Source organism: Carettochelys insculpta, chromosome 30, assembly GCF_033958435.1.
Source record: "Carettochelys insculpta isolate YL-2023 chromosome 30, ASM3395843v1, whole genome shotgun sequence".
Classification (NCBI taxonomy): domain Eukaryota; kingdom Metazoa; phylum Chordata; order Testudines; family Carettochelyidae; genus Carettochelys; species Carettochelys insculpta.
Genome location: NC_134166.1, coordinates 13218097 through 13241562, shown reverse-complemented (window position 1 = coordinate 13241562; position 23466 = coordinate 13218097). Strand labels below are relative to the sequence as shown.

At 54.4% G+C, this 23466-nt stretch overlaps 2 protein-coding genes across 2 annotated transcripts; one reads left to right on the top strand and one right to left on the bottom strand.

The window, feature by feature from the left end:
- Window positions 1-249: 249 nt before the first annotated feature.
- LOC142003807 (free fatty acid receptor 2-like) lies at window positions 250-1245 on the top strand. The gene has a single exon (XM_074981097.1). It carries the CDS (start codon window positions 250-252, stop codon window positions 1243-1245), a length of 996 nt encoding a protein of 331 aa, XP_074837198.1.
- An 8421-nt stretch (window positions 1246-9666) lies between these two features.
- LOC142004043 (free fatty acid receptor 2-like) lies at window positions 9667-19249 on the bottom strand. Its single transcript, XM_074981464.1, has 2 exons — window positions 19204-19249; window positions 9667-10652 (listed from the first exon to the last, which is right to left on the bottom strand). The coding sequence occupies exons 1-2, from the start codon at window positions 19247-19249 to the stop codon at window positions 9667-9669; spliced, it is 1032 nt and encodes a 343-aa protein (XP_074837565.1).
- Between the last annotated feature and the right edge of the window lie 4217 nt (window positions 19250-23466).

Here is a 23466-nt window from a genome sequence, read left to right as displayed (position 1 = left end):
AAGAGCATACTTATGTCCTGTTATTGAGTGTGGGGTCCCAGGAGCTGCTTTGGAGGGCAGTGTGCCATACAGGGAGAGAGATCTGGGGGTTAGAGCAGCAGAGGACTAGGGGACAGGACTCCTGAGTTCTAGACCAAATGATGGGAGGGGAGTGAGATCAAGAGATTCGGAGCAGGGAGACTGGGTACCAGGACCCCTGGGTTCCTTCCGTTGCTGACGAGCTCATTCTGCTTTGTAGGAGCCAAGAAGATGAGCTCCAACATTTACACCCCCCTCGTTCTCACCGTCTACATCTTCACCTTCCTGACTGGCCTCCCGTCCAACCTCCTGGCCTTCTACACCTTCCTGGTGAAGGTTCGTCAGAAACCCACCCCGGTCGACATCCTTCTCCTCAACCTCACCGTCTCCGACCTCTTGCTCCTTCTCTTCCTTCCCTTCAAGATGGTGGAGGCCGCCTCAGGCATGGTGTGGAACTTGCCCTACTTCCTCTGCCCATTCACCAGCTTCACCTACTACAGTAGCATCTACATCAGCTCCCTCTCCCTCATGGCCGTCAGCGTTGAGCGCTATTTGGGGGTGGCCTTTCCTATCAAGTACAAGCTCTGCCGCCGACCAGCCTATGCCACTGCTGCCTCCCTGGTCTTCTGGGTGGTGGCTTTCTGCCACTGTAGCTTTGTCTACATTGTCCAGTACGAGGTCCTGAGCTCCAATGGGACCGCGCCCTCCAACAACGCGTCCCTCTGCTATGAGCATTTCTCCCCTGCACAGCTCCAGATCCTCCTCCCTGTCCGTCTGGAGTTCTTCATTGTCCTCTTCTGCCTCCCCTTCACCATCACCCTTTTCTGCTACGTCAACTTCGTCCGCATCCTGGTGGCCTTGCCCAACATCCCGGCCCAGAGGAAGCAGCGGGCCGTGGGCCTGGCCGTGACCACCTTGTTGAACTTCATAATCTGCTTCGCCCCGTACAACCTGTCCCACGTGGTGGGCTTTGTCCAGAACGAGAGCCCCCGCTGGAGGGTGTACGCTCTTCTCCTCACCACCCTCAATGCCTCCATGGACCCCGCCATCTTCTACTTCTCCTCCACTGCCGTCCAACAGGCCTTCACCGACTGCCTGGCCGGCCTGAGGCACAGACTCAGCTCCCTCATGGCCCAGTGCTACCTCTCCCATTTGACTTGCTGTGCAGACAGGGGCTACAAGGTGGCGAGAGCAAGTGGGGGTGAAGCTGAGGAATCCACAACTTGACAAGATTGTCCCTTTGCTTCCTCCAGAGATACTTGCTTGTCTCACGTCCTGCAGGAGCAAGGGATGCCTTGCCCCTAGGCTGGCATCGTCTCTCCTTCCCCGCACCTCCCCTGAGCAAGTGGCGGAGCTTGGAGTTGGTGTCCCACTTCCACAGGGCTTTGGCCTTCGTGAGCTTCTGAGTCATCAGTCAAACTTACACAGGGCCTTGGCTGACCTGATGTTGGGGTCACCAGCCGTCTTTCCTTTGCCACTGACGGGCCAGGAGCAGCACCAGCTTTGCAATTTAGTCAACCATATGAGGTCCACATTGAGAAGGGGCCAGGTGCTGGGGACCTGGCCATGCCCCTACCACCTCTTTGTGCCCCAGGGGCCCCTCCCCACTCCCCTTCTTCCTGCAGAGCCTCCACTGACTGTTTGCTCCTCTCTGCTCTGGAATGCGTTGCCTAGGGAGGTGGTGAAATCTCCATCCCTAGAGCTTTTTAAGTCCCAGGTTGACAAGGTCCTGGCTGGGATGATTTAGTTGGGGTTGGTCCTGCTTTGAGCAGGGTCCTGGACTTAATGACCTCCTGAGGTCCCTTCCATTCCTAGGACTCTACAATTTTATTCATATTCTTCAGGGTTGGAGTTGGGTCTGGTGGGCTACAGTCAGGGCGTAGAGGGAGCTGAGACTCCTGGGTTCTGTACTTGGGAGGGTTGCTGAGCTCGGCCAGGGGGGTTAGTGTGTGGGAGAGGCTATGGGCTCTAGGCAGGGGGTGCAGGCCCCAGAGTGGGCCCAGGAATGGGGGTTCAGGGTGTGGGAGAGGGCCCCAGGCTGGGGAATGGGGTTAAAGTGCAGCAGCGGGTGAGGGCACGCAATCTCCCTCCCCACCCTTAGGCCCAGAAGCCACAGGGACATGTTGCAGCTTCATGGGATGTAACCAGGTGAGCACTGCCTGTAGTCCACACCCCAAAGTGCTTCTGTGCCCCAGCCTGCCTGGGGCTGACGGGTCTTTTAACAGCCAGCTCTGCAGTGCCACTCGGGTGTTTACAAGTTATGCAGCCCTATACGTGTTACCCAAGCCCCCACGTCCCTCGTGGCTTCTACTGGGGCCCATGTATACATCGTCTGTCCCCTCCCCACGTGTGGCTTCTGCCACAGCTCGGTGCTTCCCTGGGGCTGGCATGGAGCCACAGAAGCTGAGGGCTCCTCTGGACCCCCAGTGTGGCCGGAGGGACTCAGAGCAGGGGGTGGATAGAAGCACGTAGGGGTGCTCAGAAGGGGGCAGGCAGAGGGCAACCCTCCATCCCCTTTTGGCTGGGAGAGACCTGTATTTCAGGCACCAGGAGGGCGTCCCGATTTATTTTAACAGAGGGGTTAATTGTTCTGTGTTTCGAACATAAGAACATAAGAACGGCCACACTGGGTCAGACCATAGGCTCATCAAGCCCAGTGTCCTGTCTTCTGACAGTGGCCAGAGCCAGGTGCCCCAGAGAGAATGAACAGAACAGCGAATCATCAAGTGATCAATTCCCTGTCTCCCATTTCCAGCCTCTTGCAAACAGAGGCTAAGGACACCCTCCCTGCCCAGCCTGGCTAACAGCCATTGATGGACCCATCCATCACCTGGTTCCTGACTCCCCACAGCTTGGGGAAGCCAGGAGCTGGACTGGCACAGCTGCCTCCTGGCTTCTCATGGCTCATGGGAGCTGGGAACCAGACTGATGCAGCTGCTTCCTGGCTCCTGACTCCCTGCAGCTTGGGGGAGCCAGTAGGAGCACCGGTATGGGGAGGTCCCCAGCAAGGCTGCAGCTCCATTCCCAGCCCTTCAAGAGCCACAGCTGCCCCCCACAGCTGGGGACACCCCCCCAGGAGGGTGGCAGCCCCCACAGGGCAGCCCCTGCCTGAGTAGGGTGACCATCCAGCCTGTTTTGGCTGGGACAGTCCCCTATTTCAGGCATCAGGAAGGTGTCATCCCCTCCCCTCAGGGTGCCCTGAATTTCTGCTGGGGAAATATGGGCTTCTGAGGCAGGGAGAATGAAGCCCTGCTACCACCCAGAGAGCAGCCAGAGAGGGAACCCTGGAGAGCGGTCAGTGCATATGCAGCCGTGTATGTTTCATATGCCAAAGTGCAGCCCTGGGGGTCCCTTTACAACCGGGAGTTGCGGTGGAACACTCAACACCTGGCAACTCTCAAGTGGACCCCGGCTAGGAGGTAGGACACGCCCATATTGCGGCTGGCGACTTTTAATTAACTGCAGCGTGTGAATTTGGCCCTGTGGGTGAGCAAACAGCATCCCTGCCAGGCTGATATTAACCAGGGGTTAATGGATAACTGAGCCGGACAGGCCGGGGGCAGCCATGGGATCTCACGTGGACAGCTGGAGGAACCACCTGGGCTTAAGCCACAGGGATGTGGCCGTGGAGATGACCTCCCACCCCAGAGGCTTCCCCAGAGCTGGAGTCCAGCACCATCCTTCTCCGTATGCCAAAAATATGTTCCTTAGAGCAAGTATCAGAGAGGGAGCTGTGTTAGTCTGTGTCTTCGAGAACAACAAGAAGTCCTGTGGCACCTTACAGACTAACAGTTATTTTGGAGCATGAGGTTTCGTGGGCCAAGACCTGCTTCATCAGACGCATGACTCATGCATCTGATGAAGGAGGTCTTGGCCCACGAAAGCTTATGCTGCAAAACACCTGTTAGTCTATAAGGTGCCACAGGACTTCTTGTTGTTCCTCACAGCGATGTTTCTTAAACAATGTGCCACGGATCAGGGGTGTTCCATGAACAACTCGCGGGTGTGCCAGGAGCCGCTGACCCTGTTTTGCTATTGTACGCCGACCGTCTAGATTTTCTGTTATTAAAACCAGATGCAATATTACTTCTTCTTTGCTATGATACCCGATTAAATCACTTCCTTTTGGTCTTGTTGTGTGCGTCACGTGTCCACTGACTGCTGTCCAGGGTTCCCTCTCTGGCTGTTGTCTTGGTGGTAGCAGGGCTTCATATGAGCTGACAACAAATTTTTTAAGAAAATTTCCATCGGTGATCCTCATAAAAACATTATTGTTTGGTGTTCTGTGGTCTCCAAAAGTTTAAGAAACACTAGGGACAAAGCAGGTGGTAAACTCCATCTAAGGCTAAATGGGGACACCTGAAAATTCGAGGCAGCACCGGGTGTTATTGCCCACCCACCTGCCTCTTTCTATCCCTCTTATGTGGCTCTGCTTCCTTGGAGGAGGATCTAGTTAACTTCGAAGTGAAAAAAACCTGGCCAGAGCTGCTAGCCAAAATCTGCCCCTGTGAAAGAGCCAGTTGGGTGGTAATGAAACATTTAACAGACATTTGCCAAGCCCAGGGGCAGACAGTCAGTTTCTGAATATACCGTGTTAGTCGACAGGGCCTTAGTTTAAAATTTGTTTTAAAACTAGTTCATTAGTGTGGTGCTGGAGATTGTAAAATCACATTTCTAGAAAAGTATCAGCGAGGTCGCCGAGTTAGTCTGTATCTTCAAAAACAACAAGACGTCCTGTGGCTCCTTACAGACTAACAGATGTTTCAGAGCATGAGCTTTCGTGGGCAGAGACCCGCTTCGTGCATCTGAGGAAGGCTTCTGCTCCAAAATATCTGCTCGCCTATAAGGTGCCACAGGACTTCTTGTGGTTTTATCTAAAAAAATGATCTCCCCACCCTATTCCCAGCTGCCATAGGGCATCGGATCACCAGTTTAATAGTACCGAGCAGGGCCCTGTAAGTGCTAAGGATGGCCTTGTAGCCCTCCCGGCCACCCCGTAAATACACACTGCACCTGTGGCCACACTTGGCCAAAACTTCGAGAGGGCCACGCCAATGGCCAAATCGGAGGATACTAATGAGGCACTGCCATGAATATTCAGCACCTCATTAGCATGCTGCCGGAGGTGGGACTTCGAAAGTGCTGTGTTTCGCTCGCACACGGCTCGGCTACATGGGGTTCCTTTTCGAACGCACCTTGCAAACACTGAAATCCCCTTATTCCTATCAGCTGATAGGAATAAGGGGATTTCTAAATGTGCCGGATTCCTTTCGAAAAGGACCCCTGTGTAGCCGAGCCGTGCGCGAGCGAAACGCGGCACTTTCGAAGTGTTGTGGCCAGCAGCATGCTAATGAGGTGCTGAATATTCATTTCAGAGCCTCATTAGCGTCCTCTGATTTGGCCATTGGCGTGGCCCTTTCGACGTCTTGGCCAAGTGTGGCCACAGCCGTCAGCAGAGATGGGCAGGGCTGGGGGAGCCCAGGGCTGGGCTGGGCTGGGCTGGGTGGTATGGGCCAGTTTAGGCTGGGCTGGGTCAGGCTGGGCTGCCCGTCCTCCCCAGCCTCCAAGCTTTGCTTCCCCCCTTTGCAGGGCCGGGTGCCGTGGAGGGAGACAGGCTCTGCGGCCGCTTGGTGCCCTCTGTGCCACGCTCACACAAGAGCAGGGGCTGCTGGGCTCTGCCGGCCTGCGAGGACCTGGGGATGGCAGGGCAGTGCCAGCCCAGGGCAGTGTTTGGGGGGCAGGCAGTGAAACCCAGCCAGGACATGGGTGCGGGTGGGGGGACAGCCCTGCCCTGCCCCGGCACCTGCTGGGGCTTTGCCCAGAGAGGGGTCAGCAGAGGAAGGGGGCTGACTGTGAACCCTCGTGTCTCCGGCCCAGCCAGGGGAACCGCAGCAGACACCACCCCTGCCATGAGCCTGCTAGATTCACCCCCTGCAAATCACCACAATTCACCAGCCACAAGAGGTGTGTGTCCTACCTCCCTCGCCCATGGAGGCCCGGCTCCCAGCCAGCACCCCACCGCCCCCAAGCCCTCGACCTCACATCAGCCCTGCAGACGAAGAAGACAATCTTCTCACCTGGGTAATAAATTGTTTTATTTCACGTGGATCTACACCCACTGCCCACAGGAGGGCACCAGAGCTGCCAGCAAAGGGAAGAGGTGCCGGATGTCACACAAGGCAGATCTCAGCTTTACCACCTGGGTCAGACCCAGCCAGGGCATTGCTGGTTGTACATGTGCCTTGGAAATGCCCATTCCACACCCACCTGGAGGATAACTGCCCCACTACTGCTGCAGAAGGCACATCACCTGCCCATCACAGGAACTCTTCCCTGCAGTGCTAGAACGACAGAGCCCAGCTTTCTGACTGAGCGAACCCAGACAACCTCACCTTGGCCCTTCTCCGAGGCCCCACACCACTCACTCCTTCCTTCCACCTTTCACTCTCACCCTCCATCACTCGCTCATTTTCCCCATACTCATGAGAGGGCCCCTCTTTGAGTGGGTGTGGAGGGGATGGACCCCTCCCACCGGCTGCCTTGCTTGATGGGAAATGGGTTATAGATTCCTAGAACACTAGAACTGGGAGACATCTCGAGAGGCAACTGAGTCCAGTTCTCTGCCCTCATGGCAGGACCAAGCACCATCCCTGATAGATGTCTGGCTAACCAGCTTTTAAATCTCTCCAGTGATGGAGATCCCACCACCTCCCTAAGCAATTTATTCCAATTTATAACGTGTCTCAGAGAGGACCGGGACAAAATGCCTCTTGTAAACTACTGTTTTTCACAGAATCACAGAACAATAGAGCTGGAAGAGACCCAAAAAAGCCATTGAGTCCAGCCCCCTGCTCTAAGCAGGACCAAACCCATCAGATCAGCAGAGCCAGGGCTTTGTCGAGGTGAGACTTAAACACCTCCAGGGATGGAGACTCCACTACTCCCCTGGGTAGACCATTCCAATGCTTCACCACCCTCCCGGTGAAAAAGTTTTTCCTAATGTTCAACCTGGGCCTTCCAACTGCAACTTGAGACTATTGTTCTGTGTTCTGCCATCTGTGACCACTGTGAACAGCCTCTCTCCAGCCCTTTGCAGCCTCCCTTCAGTAAGTTGAAGGCTGTTATCAAGCCCCCCTCAGTCTTCTTTTCTGCAGACTAAACAGTCCCAATTCCCTCAACCTTTCTTCATAGGTCACATGCTCCAGCCCCCTAATTACTTTGGTCACCCTCCGCTGGACCCTCTCCAGTGCATCCACATCCTTCCTATAACTGGGGACACAGAACTGGACACAGTACTCCAGATGCAGCCTCACCAAAGCCAAATAAAGAGGAACAATCACTTCTTTGGAACTACTGGTGTAATCTGAGGAATATTTTAGCCTACCTTTGCGCATGTCATTTTTGTAGTTGAAGTTATAAGTCTTGTCTATATAGTTGTGCTCCACGTTTGGTTCTGGAAGACCTCAAGGGAAGGCATGGCTGCCTTATTGTAAAAGCATGGCTTGGGAGGGGCCAACAGAAACTAGCTGACAAAAGGCCTTTAATGGGGCCAATCCATGATGAAGAACTTTGCTGTCTATGTTCCGACCAGCAAACTCATGTGACAGGCTCCATCTAGAACCTGCCTTCATGCAGCAGGAGCAATGGAATTCCCTCCATAGTGGGTAGGGTACAAAGAGGGCCCTGAGGTTCCTCCATCTTTGTCTTCAGCCTGACTTGGAAGTTGCCTGTTGCCCACTAAGGCCGTTTCTACACATGCCACTTTCTTCAAAAGTGGCATGCTAATAAATGGCCTGAAATATACTAACGAGGCATGGATGCAAATTCCTCAGGCCTCATTAGCATTAGGGCACATGATTTGAAGTCTGGAAGACGTTCTTCCAGACTCCAAAATGCCATTTAGAAGCGCAGCCCCTGCGGGGGTCTTCTGCAAGGAAGTCCTTCTTCCGAAGGCCCCTTCTTCCCAAAAATTGTCAGGAAGAAGGGGCCTCCAGAAGAAGGACTTTCTTCTGGAAGACCCCCTGGAGGCGACGCTTCTAAATGGTGTTTTGGAGTCCAGAAGAACGTCTTCCGGACTCCAGATCACATTACCTTATGCTAATGAGGCACTGGGAATTTGCATCCATGCCTCATTAGCATATTTCAGGCCGTTTATTAGCATGCCACTAAAGTGGCATGTGTAGAAATGGCCCAAGAGAAACAGAAAACTTCACAGTGGACCGGAGACCCAAGACAGGGTAGGATCATTCCTGATCTGAAGCTTTCACTTGATAAAAGAACAGCTGGTTAGGGTAAGAACTCACATGCAACTATATTCTTAGTGGAACAGGACTAGCTATGCATTTTCTTTCCTTTTTCGTTTGCTAACTCGCTTTGATCTACCTGTTTTACTTATAGTCACTTAAATGCTACTGTTTTGTTTAATAAAATCTCTTTTGTTTCTAACCAAGCCTGGTGTCGTGTTATTACTTTGGGAGAGCTACTACTGTGCACGTGTCCCTTTCATTAATAAAACGAGCTTAGCTAATGAGCCCTCCCTATGCAAATCTTTTGCACAGAGAAAGATGGATTTATTGGGGGTCAGGGTTAACCCTTTTGAGGGGTTGATTTCCCAGGTGCTGGGCTCTAGAATAGCATTCTCCCAGGGCTGAAGTAAATCAGAGCCTGGATTTATCAGCAGGGGGGTGGTAACCCCAACTTGGGCCTAGGCTGGGGGAGACCAGAGGATCTGGCTCAGCAGGATAGAGTTGTGGGGAGGCCCAGAGAGCACACAAGGAACCTCCCAAGGGATCATCTGTGATCACTCCCTTCACATTTTGGTCAAAAACTGGCCGTGTAGCCACCCTAGTTTGAAGTTTTATTCCGTAACACCCTTCCTACTCCTGCCAGAACATGCATAGATTGCCTTTAGCTTGATCATGCAGGTGCAGAGTCCAAATCCTTCATATCTATATGGTGGATCACAGCCTTACTGCTGCTGCCAGCACATGGCACTGCTGCTTTAGCTCCAGAAGTAGCATGCTTGACTGAACTCAATAACCTCTCAAGATCCCTTCCAGGTCTAGTGCTGTATGATTCTATGCTGGGCTGCAGCCTCTTGTGTTCCAGTCCCACCAAGAAGGTAATTACCTTTCCACAGAAACGAGCACACACACATACTAGTCGCCAAGGCGAAGGAGCTCTCCATAGCTCACAAAGGGCAAACTCAGAGCTCACACACCCCTCACAGGGCTTGGCCCTTGTTTATCTGACACTGAATTGTCCTCCTGGAAGGGGACCCGCTCAGCCCAGCCTGTGTGCCTCCCTCCAGCGGTCCTTTCTTGGCTCTCCACTTCCACTCAGAACCCGCAGTAGCCTGCTTATCAGCAGGCCCAACCATGGAAAGGGAAAAAAGGAGTGGATGGGGAGACCATGAGACAGAAGAGCTTCAGCTGTGAAGGCCCAGCGGGAAGTAGCTTCAAATACGTCAACTTCAGCTAGGTTAGTTATGTGAACTTAGATTGATGGCCACAGTGATGAAGACTGTGTCTAGAGAAGACGCGTGGCCTTCTCAAGGGGTGCAGAAGATGCCATCCTCAGCTCAAGGGCAAGATCTTCCACTTGCAGGCTTGGGACACTGATGAATCTGCTAAGAAAACACGGGCAGTTTCATCTAGGGAGTGAATTCATGGCTTCCTCATTCTTGCTCCCATGGGCTGCCTCCAGCTTGTTGTCCCCTTCCACACAGGGGACATAGCACCGGGCCATGAGGGTACTGAGTTTGTGCCTTATGCCAGCCCTGCACTTGGCGAAGGCCTGTTGGATGGCAGTGGAGGAGAAATAGAAGACGACTGGGTCCAAGGAGGCGTTGAGGGTGGTGAGGAGAAGAGCGCACACCCTCCAGTCGGGGCTCTCGTTCTGGACAAAGCCCACCGCATGGGACAGGTTGTAAGGTGCGAAGCAAATTATGAAGTTGAACAACGTGACCAGAACCAGGCCCACGGCCCACCACTTTCTGCAGGCCGTGATGTTGGGCAAGGCCACCAGGATTCGGATGAAGTTGACGTAGCAGAAGACAGTAATGGTGAAAGGGAGGCAGAAGAGAACAATGAAGAATTCCAGCTGGACACGGAGAAGCATAGGGGAGAAACAGTCATAGCAATAAGACTCGTTATTTGCTGGCACAGTCACACTGGGGCTCTGGTACTGAACAACGTAGAAGATGCTGCAGTGGCAGAAGGCCACAAGCCAAAAAAACATGGAGGCAGTGGCATAGGCTGGCCGGCGCCAGACCTTGTACTTGATAGGAAAAGCCACCCCCAGGTAGCGCTCAACGCTGACGGCCATGAGGAAGAGGGAGCTGATGTAGATGCTACTGTAGTAGATGAAGCTGGTGAATGGGCAGAGGAAACGGGGCAAGTTCCACTCCATGGCTGAGGCGGCCTCCACCATCTTGAAGGGAAAGAAGATGAGGAACAAGAGGTCGGAGACGGTGAGGTTGAGGAGAAGGATGTCGACCGGGGCAGGTTTCTGGCGAACCTTCACCAGGAAGGTGTAGAAGGCCAAGAGGTTGGACAGGAAGCCAGTCACAAAGGTGAAGACATAGACGGTGAGAAGCAGTGGGGTGAAAATGTTGAAGTGCATCTTCTTGGCTCCTACAAAAAAGAATGAGCTTGTCAGCAGCCGAAGGAACCCAGGAGTGCTGGTTTCAATTCCCTCTGCTCCAAACCACTTCATCCCTCTACCCTCCATCTCCCTCTGTACCCCAAAGCCACACCCAGGAACTCCATATTCACTAATGTTGTGTCACTAGGTTCTGAGCCATAGAAAACATTCTGGGTAAAATAACCTCTGGAAGGCGACGGTCTGCTGAAACCCATTGTTCTGTCCAAATACGTGGCTCCCGAGTAGGTTTGAAGGGTAAGATTTTGCTCTGTGGTTGTCAGTGGAATATGTTGCACAAGGGTAGTGACCTCCAGCCACGCAGGTGTTGCTGGACACTCATTAACGGGGGACTTAGTTGTAACCAAGGGATTCGCGATTCAACAACAGGAACCCAAGCACCACACAATGGGTGTTTTTCTAGTTCCCCCCACTCAGCGAAGCTCATCCGGACATGTCCAGGCAAGTGGCTTCGTAGCACATGGGATAAGGACAAAATGAAGGACAGAGGCGTCATGGCTTGGCCTTTTCTCATCCCTCATCTGCCCGGCAAGTGACAAGGATACTGAGGGGAGAGAACTTCAATGGAGAAGACAAGGGAGAAACTGATGTGTTATGAGCTGTAACACCCAGTCCGGGGAGAAACAGCTAGATCCAAATATGGCCTAGTGTCTCTGAGGTGGAAGATTCAACAGGAGCGTTTGTTTCGTTTTCTGTTGTAACCCTGTCTGACTTTTATGTCCACCCCCAACAAGGGCTGAATCTCCGTCTTTCCGTAGTTAATACATCTGTGCTATACTTTACCTAGAAAACATGTTTGGCTTGAAGCGCCTGGAAATCTGAGCTCTGCTGACAAAAGGCTGGTGCCGTCTTCCCCGCCTTGAGGGAGGGCAGATGTAACGGTTCACTGATGCTGGCCAGGAGGGTAGAGCTCGGTGGTCCGAGGTGGGGGAGGTGGGGAAATCGGCTGGAGCCTTTGTTGGTGATGCGTAAGTGGCTGTGGGCAGCATTCATATAATGCTGTTGGAGTGTCCTGCTGGTGGACGGCTGTGTGAGTGCAGGACCTGCCCAAGGCGTGATGCAGAACCACACTGTGAGTGGGAGCCCAAGCGGGCGGGACAGAGGGCTCAGGGGTATCTGAGGTCCAGGTTGTCCCCTGAGGACCTTGCCACACCCTGCTAGGTCTGGGTAGAGAACCCAGGAGTCCTGGCTTCAGCCTCTCTACCCTGACCCACTAGATCCCACCTCTCTCCTACAGCCGGCAGAGTACCAGGAGCCTTTGCTCCCAGCTCTCCCAACTGAATGGCCAGTTGTCCTGTTGTTAAAGGGACAGTCGTGTTCTTCAGCCCTCCTGCAAGTGCCCCGACTTGTTCTTAACAACAGGCAACTTGTCCTGTACTTCCCACCTCCTTCCTGCCTGCACTGGTGGGTCCTGCTGCGGGCCAGATGCCCTCCCACCCGCAGGGAGTGGGGCGTGCCGTGGTTGACGATGGGGGGTGGGTTTGCAAGGCTGGTAATGGGGGGGAGATGCAGTGGAAGGGGCCAGCTGCTCCCCCTGCTGGTCCATCAGAGCAGCCCCCACTGTGTGAGGGCCCTTGGGCCCTGACCCCCATCCTGTCTCCAGCCGGCATTGGCCATGAGCTCTGTGCTGTGGTGGCTGTGAGTGCAGGAAGGTGCCAGGTGTTTCGCCTCCGTTGCCCAGCCATCAGCTCTTCACTGCTTGGGGAACCAGCCCCTGCTCAGAGCCCTCAGCTCCCCAGAAGCCTGGCCAGCATCTCCTTCCTCCCGCCTCTGCCCCAGGCTGAGCCGGCACCTGGGAAGGCCCAAGACCCTCTGCCCTCAGCGGCACCCAGGAGGGGCAGGGATTGGGGGTCAGTGGTTCCCTGTGAGCTGGGAACCTCTGCAGCTTCCAGGGAGACAGTCCAATGCTGCCCAGATGATTAGCAGAGTTTCCCCAGCTAGGGGTGTGAGTCTCCTGGGGGTGCACGTCTGCTCCTGCCGGGTGCAGGAAAGAAAATTTATTCCACACATGAATGGAAATCATTAGCGGGAACATGGGGACAGGGGAGGAATTCAGAGTCTGTTCCCATCCCAGGCGCCACAACAGCCCCTGGGTCAGGGTCTTAGTACCCTCTTCACTGCCAAGTCCTTTGCTCAGCCGCCCTCCCCAGCTGAACCACCTCCTGGGAGCCCCTGAAATCAGGTTCCCTGGCTCCTAGCTCCTGGCGCCCACAGCAGCTTTAGGCCTTAACCCCCTCCTGCCCATGCAGTAGCCAAGGTTCCAGGAGGCAGCTGGGTTACGTTGGAGGCCAGCAGCAGCCTGGAGGTGTTCACTGTGCAGGCAGGAAGGAACAAGCTGCTTCCAGCCGTGGGAAGGGGCGATGGTACTAGAGAAGAAGAGAGAAGCACTGAAAAGACACAGGCCAGGTCCTCCCTTTCCAGCCCACCCACTTCTCCCATGGAACTCCCGTCCCTTCCCTTCGGCAGGGGGCCAAAAGGCTGCTGCTGGTGTGAACCCCGGCAGAGATGGGGGTCAGGGGCTGCACGCCCACCCACTTACTGTCTCAGGAAAACACAGCGCCGGGTGCCAGGAGCAGCGAGCCTATCCCAGAGGCCCAGCCAGGAATGCAGGACAGAGCTGTGTGTGTGTGTGTGTGTGTGTGTGTGTGAGAGTGTGTGTGAGAGAGACCACCTCCCTGTGCAAACCTGAGTGTGTGAGTGTGAGACCCCCTCCCTGTGTGAACCTGTGTGTGTGTGTGTGTGTGTGTGTGTGTGTGTGTGTGTGTGTGTGTGTGTGTGTGAGAGAGAGAGAGAGAGAGAGAGAGAGAGAGAGAGCCCCTCCCTGTGCGAACCTGAGAGATAAGAAGGGAAACAGAAGCCCTCCAGCTGGGCAGCGTTTCTTTTCAGCTGCGGTTCACTCAATTTGATGCTCATTTGCAGATTTCTACTGCATCCTTCTGACTGCTGGCTGTTGAACTCGCTTGCTTCTGAGCAGCAGCTACCCTTGCGGGGCAGAACTGGGGGGCCACTGGTCTCATGACCACCCCCCTCCACACAGGACAGCATCCCTCCCCACCCACAGGCCCCATCTCTCTGCCCCTGCTCCTTCCTCTTCCCTCCCCAGTCCACCCCCTCCCTGCTAGACACCCCATCTTGCACTCCCCAGCAGCGCTCTGCTTGTCCCACCTCAGCCAGTGAGTGAGGGGGGTCCTGGGGGCCAGGACCCCAGCCCCCCACCAGCTGCTTGCCACCCCCTTACCCCTCTGTCCCACAGTACTGGGGGGCTATGTGGCCCCTTGTGCCCCCCCTGCGTCACCTATGAATGCAGGTAATTTTACCCGGCATCCCATGTTCAGCAGAGGGAAATACGGTCCCTGTCCACTTAGACCCCCCCCTCCGCTCATACCCCTGCGGGTAGAACCCAGGAGTCCTGGCTCCCAGCCCGCACTCCCTGTGAGCTGAGCCTTCAGTGAGCTGCAGCTGATGGGCAGCGCGGCCCCAGCCGTGCACAGGCGGCAGTGTGCACATCTGTCGGTGGTGCACATCAGCATGTGCCACGGCGCGCGTAACAAAATTTACTTCGCACATGGATGGGGGGGAAAAAAAAAACCAGGCAGAACCCTGCTCCCAGCTCTCCTTACCCACAGCCATAAGCTTAGGCTCAGGGCTGCTGGTGCGGCAGCTGTCCCTACCCATGGGGTGGGGGGCTGGGTAGCTGGCTCCATTGTTTAGCTAGCTCAGAGCCCTGTCTGACCAGCAGCACCTGTGGCCAGGTGAGGGCAGGGCACAGCAGGGCCATGGGAGCCCCAGGATCCAGGAGATCGTGTGAGCACAACCCCAGGGCTGGGCTGGGCTGGGCTGCGGCTGGGAGGTTGAGCTGGCAGCTGAAACAACAGGGAAGTGGTTGCCGTTCAAAAGGGAATTTTTACAGAAGTCATCAAAGGTGGAAGGAAGTGGTTAGAGGGTGGGGGGATGGGAGGCAGGACTCCTGGGTCCTCCCTGGCTTGGAGAGGGGGAGATTTACATGAAAATGGGGAATGAGCAGCCAAGACCCAGAATAACAGTGTTCCCCCACCCGCTGTAGTCACAGAATCCCAGGGCTGGAAGGGAGCTCAGGAGGTCATCAAGTCCAGCCCCCTGCCCAGAGCAGGACCGACCCCAACTAGCTCATCCCAGCCAGGACTTTGTCAAACCAGTACTTAGAAACTTCTAAGGACGGAGATTCCACCCCCCACCCCAGGTAACACAATCCAGTGCTTCACCACCCTCCTGGGGAATAGTCACTACACTCCAGTCCCTTCCTGCAGCCAGGGAAAGAGCCCAGGAGCCCTGTTTCCCTCCTGTAACCACTGAGCCAGCCCAGTGATTCTGAAGAGTCAGGTGGCCACATTTCTAAATATGGGACACCCCGAGGATGGGGGATGATGCTTCCTGACACTTGAAATAGGGGACTGTCCTGGCCAAAACGGGACAGATGGTCAACTTACTCAGGCGGTGGCTGCCCTCGGGGGGCTGCCACCCTGCTGGAGGGGTGCTCCTTGGCTGTCGGAGGAGCTGCAGCGCCCGGCTGCCCCCATGCCTTGGGGAGCTGGGAAAAGGGCTGTGGGCCCGCTGCGGACCTCCCCACACTGGTGCTTCTCCCAGTTCCTGCAGGGAGCCAAGACCCAGGTGCAGCCGCATCAGTCCAGCTCCTGGCTTCCCCAAGCTGCGAGGAGCTGGGAATCGGGCGCAGCCGCCTCCCCCATGTGAATACGGGGCAATCAGCCCCTTTGTTCAAATAAATCAGGAGGCCTTCCCGGGGCCCTGGCCAAAACGGGATGTGTTTTCACCCTACCGAAGGGCATCCTGCACCCACGCCCCAGACAGGCTGTGGTGCCCTCATCCCATGCTGAGAAGGGTCCCTCCTCCCCTGGAGTGCAGCTCACTCCCAGCTTTGGGGATCAGTCCTTAAGTCGCCTCATTAAAGAAAAGGTTCTACACTTCTCTCAAGAAGTAACTAATCATCTCAGCCAGTCCCTGGGGGGAGTTATAATGACCCAGCCCCACATCCCCACTGGCAGCTCCCTGTCCCAGGGCCAGGTGGTCCCTGTGTACGGACCACTGAGCTCTCCTGTCTCAGAGCTCCCCTCTCCCCGTCCCCCACCAGGCACTCACTCAGCAGAGCTGGAGATATTTCCAGCCCCCACTGCCCCAGCCAGCTTCGCTCAGTCCTGAGCACTCAGTGACGGGTCAGCGCTTCTCCAGCGCAGGTCACACACCTTCACACCCATTTCCCCAGTGGACGAACAGAGTCAGAGCGGGGAACCGGAGATGCCCAGGCTGGGAGAAGAACTCAGGAGTCTGTCTCCCCGCAAGCCTCCTGCTCTGACCATTAGACAATGCTCCCCTCAACCTGGGATAAACCCCAGGAAGCGTGACGCCCTGCTCTAACCACTAGACCCCGCTGTCCTGCCACAGCTGGCGCTCCCATGTCAGCTGAGCCAGTGATCACCCGCTTACTTTGCTGCCTGGGTGTTAGATAATTCTGCAAAAGCAAACTTAAATGTTGCATGCAGTCCTGGGGACAGCTGGTAACTCAAACACAGAGGGGCTGGGGAACAGAACCTAAGCCCTGTGCAGAACTGGTAATCCATATTGTGACCCGACGGGAAAGGAATCCAGCAGTTCTACCTGCCTCCAGCCCCTTCCTGTGCCTGTGCTAGAAGTCAGGAATCCTGGCTCCCAGTCACCCTGCCTGCTCTAACCACTAGACAACACTGCTTGCCCAGACGTGCAGAGCCAAAGCCTCTGTATACCCAGTCCTGCACTCTAACCATTGGCCCCAACTGCCCTGCCTACGAGCCACATTCCAGGCAGCAGGGAGAGAACACATCCTCACCTCCTGGCCCCACAGTCAACCTGCCGGGAGCCTGCAGATGGGCTGGAGTCCAGATGTCCAGGCTGGCAACCTCCACCCAGCCAGCGTGTCAGGGCAGAGCTGGTGGTTGTTCTCCTGCGTTCCAGATGGGCACCTAGTACCCTGCAGCTCAGCCGGCTGGCTAGGCAGGAAACCGGCCAGCCCCTTGCCTCGGAAGTCCACGCAGCAAGGCCGAGTGAGGCCAGTGTTACTGCCTTGTCCCTTCCAGGAGGGCTGTGTCAGCATGTTCTCGAGAGGGTCTGGCGTCTGTTCCCCACCTCCTGGCTGCTGCAGCCGCTGGCAGTGAGGGCTGCTGGCTTCTGTCCCCAGCGCTGGCAGGGGGTGGGGTCTAGCAAGGGTGGGTGCTACTTTTTGATGGGGGCCATGCCGAGATTTCGGTCAGTGGTCAAGGGCTGGACCTTTCTATGCAGCAGGTGTGAGGTCTGGGGCACAGGGTGGGCGCAGGTAGGGGCTGGGGAGCAGAAAGGCCCTATGACAGAGAGGGCAAAGGGGGCAGTTATGCCAGGCCCTGGCATTTCATAGGGGCCCATGCAGCTCTGAGGGAGGGGGAGGACACGACTCAGCACCCTGCTCTGGTTGCTGCTAAGGGCTGAATATCCTCAGTCCCGCCCCTTCTACCAGAGGCTCCACCCCTTCTGGGGCACAGCACCCGCCCCACACACACACACGCACTTTGCTTCCATGCCCACAGTGGCTGTTGGCCCCACTGGGCTTAGGCTAGGGTCTGAGAAGGAGTCTGGGTGAAGGAGGGGTTGTGACCTGGGGCACAGGATTGGGGTGCAGGATCTGGGAAGGGATGTCAGAGATGAATGCCTGTAAAGGGTTAAACCCAGAGAGAAGGGGGTCTCTGCTGGCCAGCAGACAGGTGAGCCAATAGGGAGGGAGAGGGATTTTTTGAACTGAAGCAGTTACCTGCCGAGGGGTCTTTCTTCTGTATGGCCGGTGGAGGGAGACACAGCTGTTTAATTCTGAGCAGGCTTAAGGAATCCCGAAAATGTCCAGGCCACCACATGACCTGGGCATACAAACATGTGAGTAGAATGGAAATGTTTAGTCAGACGCAATCAGCTTGTTTTTTATTTTGGGTTTGGTGTGGGATTACACAGGCTGGTTGATGGACCCCTCTGTACACAGTATCTTTTAAGATAAATCCCAGGGACATAATTCTCTGGGCTTTAATCTACTGTTTCTTGTTTTTTTTTTAAATTGATCTTTAACACCTAGCAACCAAGTATGCTTTAATCACAGATATCTGTTTATTTGTTACTGAATCACCTTTTCTAAGGCAACAGCTGCAGCCCATCCCTGGGGGTGTGCTCACACAACCTCCTACATCCCAGGTCCCCCAGATCTCTGCTACGCCCCCTCGCCCCACCTGGGCCAGGCTTGGGAGATCAATGTCCCCTCTCAGAGTTCTCTTTTCTAAACTAAACAAACCCAACAAGAAGTCTTGGGGCATCTTATAGACTAACAGATATTTTGGAGCATGAGCTTTCCTGGGCAAAGACCCGCTTCATCAGATGCATGAGTGGGGGGTTTCAGGGGAGGATTTAAAGAGGGAGTCTCAGTAAAGGGGAAGGCCAGAGCTGAGGAGGTCTATTCAGTCATGGTGGAAGTGGCTCATTGTCGGCAGTTAAGGTGGAGTTGTGAACATCGAGAGAGGAGAAATCAAGTCAATTCTGTCGGGAGGCTGCAGCCCATTGTCGGTTGCTAATGCAGAGGTGTGAACATCAAGAGCGGAGAAACTGCTTTTGTAATGGGCCGACCACTCCCAGTCTCTGGCCAACAAACCCAGTTATTTTCATCTTCTCTCAGAGGCCATATTTTCCAGGCCTCGCATCATCTTAGCTGCTCTTCTCTGGACCCTTTCCCAGTTCTCCACCTCTTTCCTAAAATGTGGGGCCCAAAACCGGAGCCAGTTCTCCAGCTGAGGCCTAATCAGAGCAGCGTAGAGTGGAAGAATGACTTTACGTGTCTTGCTCACAACACTCCTGTTAATGCAGCCCAGGATCAGGTTGGCTTGTTTTGCAACCGTGTCACACTGTTGACTCATGCTCAGCTTGCGGTCCACCCCCTAGATCCCTTTCTGTGGTACCCCTTCCCAGTCTGTCTGTGTGAAACTGACTGTTCCTCCCTCACTGCTGCCCTTTGCATTTGGCCTCATTAAATGTCATCCTGTTGGCCTCAGACCATTTCGCCCATTTGGCCAGATTGGTTTGACTCCTGACCCTGTCCTCCAAAGCACTTGCAGCCCTGGTGCCCAACCTGAGGGGCTGGGGAGCCAGGTCTGTCTGAAAGACGCCACTGCCCTGTGCGAGGTGGAACCAGTTCTCAACATCTTGGGGTGCAGGGGGGTCTTTTTCTTCAAACTGTGCAAGAGAAAGCGGGGGGCCCATGGCAGGCCAGTGCTGGGTCCTTGCATGTCGCTCCTGCTGCGTCCCTGCTGCAGGGCTGCCTTATCTCCATGGAACAGCTGCGGGGCTTGTGGCCATGGCAGAGGGTTCTACTGACAGATGGGTGCAGGGGCTAAGACCCGGGGCCCCTGGGCCAAAGACTATCCCAGCTACAGAGCACACGGTGGCTCTACAGGTGCCAGGTGGGTGCCCTGCAGTGATACCCACCCCTACCTGAAACCGGGGAGCCAGCCTCCAGCAGGCCTAGATTCACGCCCATCGGTCCGTCCCTGCCCACGTCTGTCTGGTGGGCACACCAGACATCAGCTCTGTCCCAATGCCCTGATGCTATTAGAACTATGCAAATAGGAGCTGATGCAGCTAACCCAGGGGTTGGGGAGTGCCCCAAGGACCCAGATTCCTGCAAGAGACGTGGGGGGGGGATCTGCACTGGGGGTTCATTCCTCCCTCCCCAGTGCAAGGCCCTGGAGATGGTGGCTGAGGCTGGGGACTCCAACCTCTCACCCCCTGCCCTGGCCATGAGGCCTGGGGGTACCTGGGCAAGCCCTGGGACAGTTCATTGTTCTCCCTCCCCCACAGTACCAGCCCAGAATGGACCTGGGGACCCCTCGCTGTGGGAGCCACGGCTGAGCGACCCCAGCTGGGATCCGATCCCCATCGCCTCTGTCCTTGACTGTCAGGCAGGTTCCCGTCCACTCAGCCGTTCTGCGGGGATTTCCGAGGAGCGATGCCAACAGGGTTTCCTGGGACTCCACCACAGACACAACTTAACCAGCCACCTTGGTTGCAGAGAACTCACTGGCCAGCCGGGGCACCAGAAACCAGCCACCAGCTCCTCCCTGACACATCGCCCAGAGCAGCCCCCAGCCTGGACGCCTGGGTTCCAGCCTTTCTGCAGGCTCCCCCCATGAGGGTTGCTGGGGAGCAAGTGAGGATAGGCCCTCGAGCCACCTAGACCACGGCTCATAGGGAGGGGAGTGGGGTGCAATGGTTAGAGTTATGGAGTGGGCCTGGGCTCTGTCCCCAGCTGTTGGTGGGGGGCAGGGGCTAGTGGTTAGAACAGGAGAGCTGTGAGTCACGACTCCTGGGAGCTATCACTGGTACTGGAGAAGACCTGGACCAGAGCAGGACGACATGAAGCATACTGGATTCTATTGCAGCATCAGGAGGTAGTGACTGGGCTGTACTGGCTAAAGCCAGGGGGTTGAGCTCTAGGACTCCTGGTCTCTTCCCAACCCTAACGGGTGTGTATTTGCTTTTGCCAGTCATGCCCAAGACTATTTGTAAAGCTTAACTTTGCTTTTGCAAAGTTAAAAGCCAAAAGAGCAAGAAAATCAAAGGGTGAGTGCGGGGTCAGCTAACAAGGCATTCCAACCCCAGCTGTGGGAGGGCAATGGGGTCTAGCGGTTAGTGCAGGAGTCAGGCCTCTAGGAGTCAGGTTCTAACCACAGCTTTGGTATGGGAGTGGGATCTAGTGGTTAGAGTGGGGAGTGATGATTCCTGGGGTTCCCCTGTGACTTGGGGAATGCCATCTATTGATTAGAAAGGTAGCTGGAAGGAGCCAGATGTGACACTACCCCCCCCCGCCCAATATTTTAATGGAAAGTGGTTTTGAATATGAATGCAAAATGGGACCTGCGACCTACAACTGGACGGCTTGTAACCCTCTGAATGAGGATATTCTATTTGTGTGCCTGCATCATTCCTGAATTTGAATTAGAAATATGTATTCTGAACCACTTCATTAATCTAGCTGTGCTCGTGAAAGCCATTAGTCGGACTTAGGGAACTTAAGGGTCTGGTGTTCAAAACAATGATCTGCGGATAGTTTTGATTTTCCTGTGAGCCCCTGGACCGGTTGGTCCTGCAAATCCATGTGCCCGTGCCACCTGGTGCTGGAATCCATCTTGCATTTCATACTTTTCCATGGGGGGAGCAGAGACTTGAACTAAGACTTCACTCTCCTTGGAATAGGCTTTATAAGGACTTTTGAACAATGATCTTCAGGTGGCTTCACAAACTGCTCCCCATGTGGAAAGGGTACCTAAAGTGACCTGCAAACAACAGAACTCTAACGACAGGGGCAGAGAATTGCTGTTGGACCCAGGTGTAATATTGGAGGTGTTTCCAGGCACAGCTGAGAGGGTCAAACCAGGGAAAATTGCTTAGAACAGGGCTACGTGCAGCCCAAGACTAGTGGCCCTCCACTAGAAGGCACCAAACCAGTCACAAAGAGCCCCTCCACTGAGCAAGAAGTCACACAAGCAAATCCCTCAGATGTGCCAGCTTCCCCTGTGCCACAACCAGTATCTCTCCTGACACAGGTGGGAGGTTATGTAAACCAATCTCACCACATTCGAAGAGGGCCTTCCAGTCCCAAAGGACCAGCCGCATTCCCAGATCAATCTATACTTAGAGCTTACCCAAAACACCCGCTGGGCCAATCCTTTAGACCAAATCTAAAAGGTTATTAAACAGAAGAATGAAAGAAGAGGTTGACAGGTATCAGAGAGACACCCGAGTTAGTCTGTATGTTCAAAAACAGCAAGAAGTCCTGTGGCACCTTGTAGACTAGCAGATATTTTGGAGCATAAGCTTTCGTGGGCAAAGACCCGCGTTGTCAGAGAAGAAGAGGGTGAGAATTAAATTGTTACAGCGATCATTTACATGCATCAGTCACAAAGCTCTTCATGCAGGCTTGCAGCAGATGGAGTGGGCTGCTATCTTATCTCTGGAGTCCATCCTTTGTTAGGATGGGTCAACCATCCCTCCAGGCTCCGTTCCTAGCAGAGATGTTCCTGAAAGTGATGAGCTGGACTGAAGTCTGCAGACCAAATGGAGGAGTCTCAGTGTCTCCTTCATCCTCTTGCCCATGTGGAGGGAAATTCATTGTTCCTCCCTGTGTAGGTCACGTCCAAATGGAGACTCACATGAACAGTCACCTGCCCATGTCCTTTTGGGGCATTCCGCCACTGGCAGCCTCCCAGACAACACAGCCACAGCTAAATTCCTCAGATGTGGATTGGAATCAAGCAGAGCTTTACCTGGCCTACAATAGCTCACCATGTCTGCTGTTGTGGTCTCCCAGATACCAACATTTCAACTACAAGCCCAGAGCCAGTACTTATAACTCCACGCATAAAACTGATGCAAACACACAAGCAGCTTAAACAGATTTAGTGAATCACCAGCTTTCATTAGTGAGTCTGTGCTCACGAAAGCTCACGCTCCAAACTTTTCTGTTAGTCTATAAGGTGCCACAGGACCCTTCGTTGCTGTTACAGATCCAGACTAACACGGCTACCCCTCCGATACTTGACAGCTTTCATTAGACACCCTGCTTGGCACAAGAGGTGATGGAAACCACATCTGTAATCACTGTATTAGGTTTCCACCATTTGGCACAAGATGTGGTGGAAACAATACAGTGGTTACAGAAATGGTTCCCATGTACATTTTAATATCCAATAGTCTCACGCCAGGTCAGAAAGCTCAGCTCTGGCCTGAAAAGGATTTCCCCTGAAATGAAAAGGAAGGTGAGAAATTATGATTCATAGAGACTTAGGCTTAGCTGATGTGTTTTGTTTTATTTTTGCTTAATAACATCCTAAAGATGTACTAAAAAGTCTTCAAATTACAAGCCACAGACCTTCAGCAACAGGTGCCTGAGGTGCATCCTTCACCTCCAATGGCAAGACTTGGTCAAAAATGAGGAGCGTTGGAACAGAGCGGGACAAGAACCACTTGACATTGAAGTCCAGAGAAGAAAGTGGGGATGGCTAAGCCACGCTCTCAGAAATCCACCATCCAGCGTAGTCCATCAAGTTCTCTCATGGAACCTGCAAGGAAAATGCAAAAGAGGAAGGCCTCAGACAACATGGAGAAGGTCTACGGCGATTGAAGAAGAACAACTGGGGCTCTCCTGGAGCCAGCTAGAACTTTTGTCCCGAGACAGAGTGAAGTGGAGGAGACTTGGAGATGGCCTACGCTCTGTGCAGAGTACGAGGGTTAAGTAGCAGTAGTAACTTCCTTTGAGCTGGCTGTTATCACAGACAGCCACTTAAGCCCTACTTGTTCTACTTAATAAGAACCCTTTGGTTTATAATTAAACCCCATGCAAATATCTGCCACCAGAGATGGGGAAGTCACCAGCTGTACATACGTCCCTTTCATTGGTAAGGAGAGGGGTAAATTTTATGATCTTATTTCTGTGTGCAACTTTTAAACAGAGTAAGATGGATTTAGCTCAGGTTCGATGCCTTTGGTGCTGCCCACCTAGGTACTGTTTCAAGTCCCTGGAACCGAGTCTCTGAGAACTACGCTCTTTTCAGTGTCTGTGCTGCTCTGCTGGGGGCTGACCCGAAGTGAATGCTCGGGCTGGGGGAGAGCAGAGCTCCTGGCCCAGCAGGACAAGGTGGTGGAGCACCCCAGAAGGCAGGTAGATAGGCTCAGTGGTATGATCAGCCTATCAAGAGG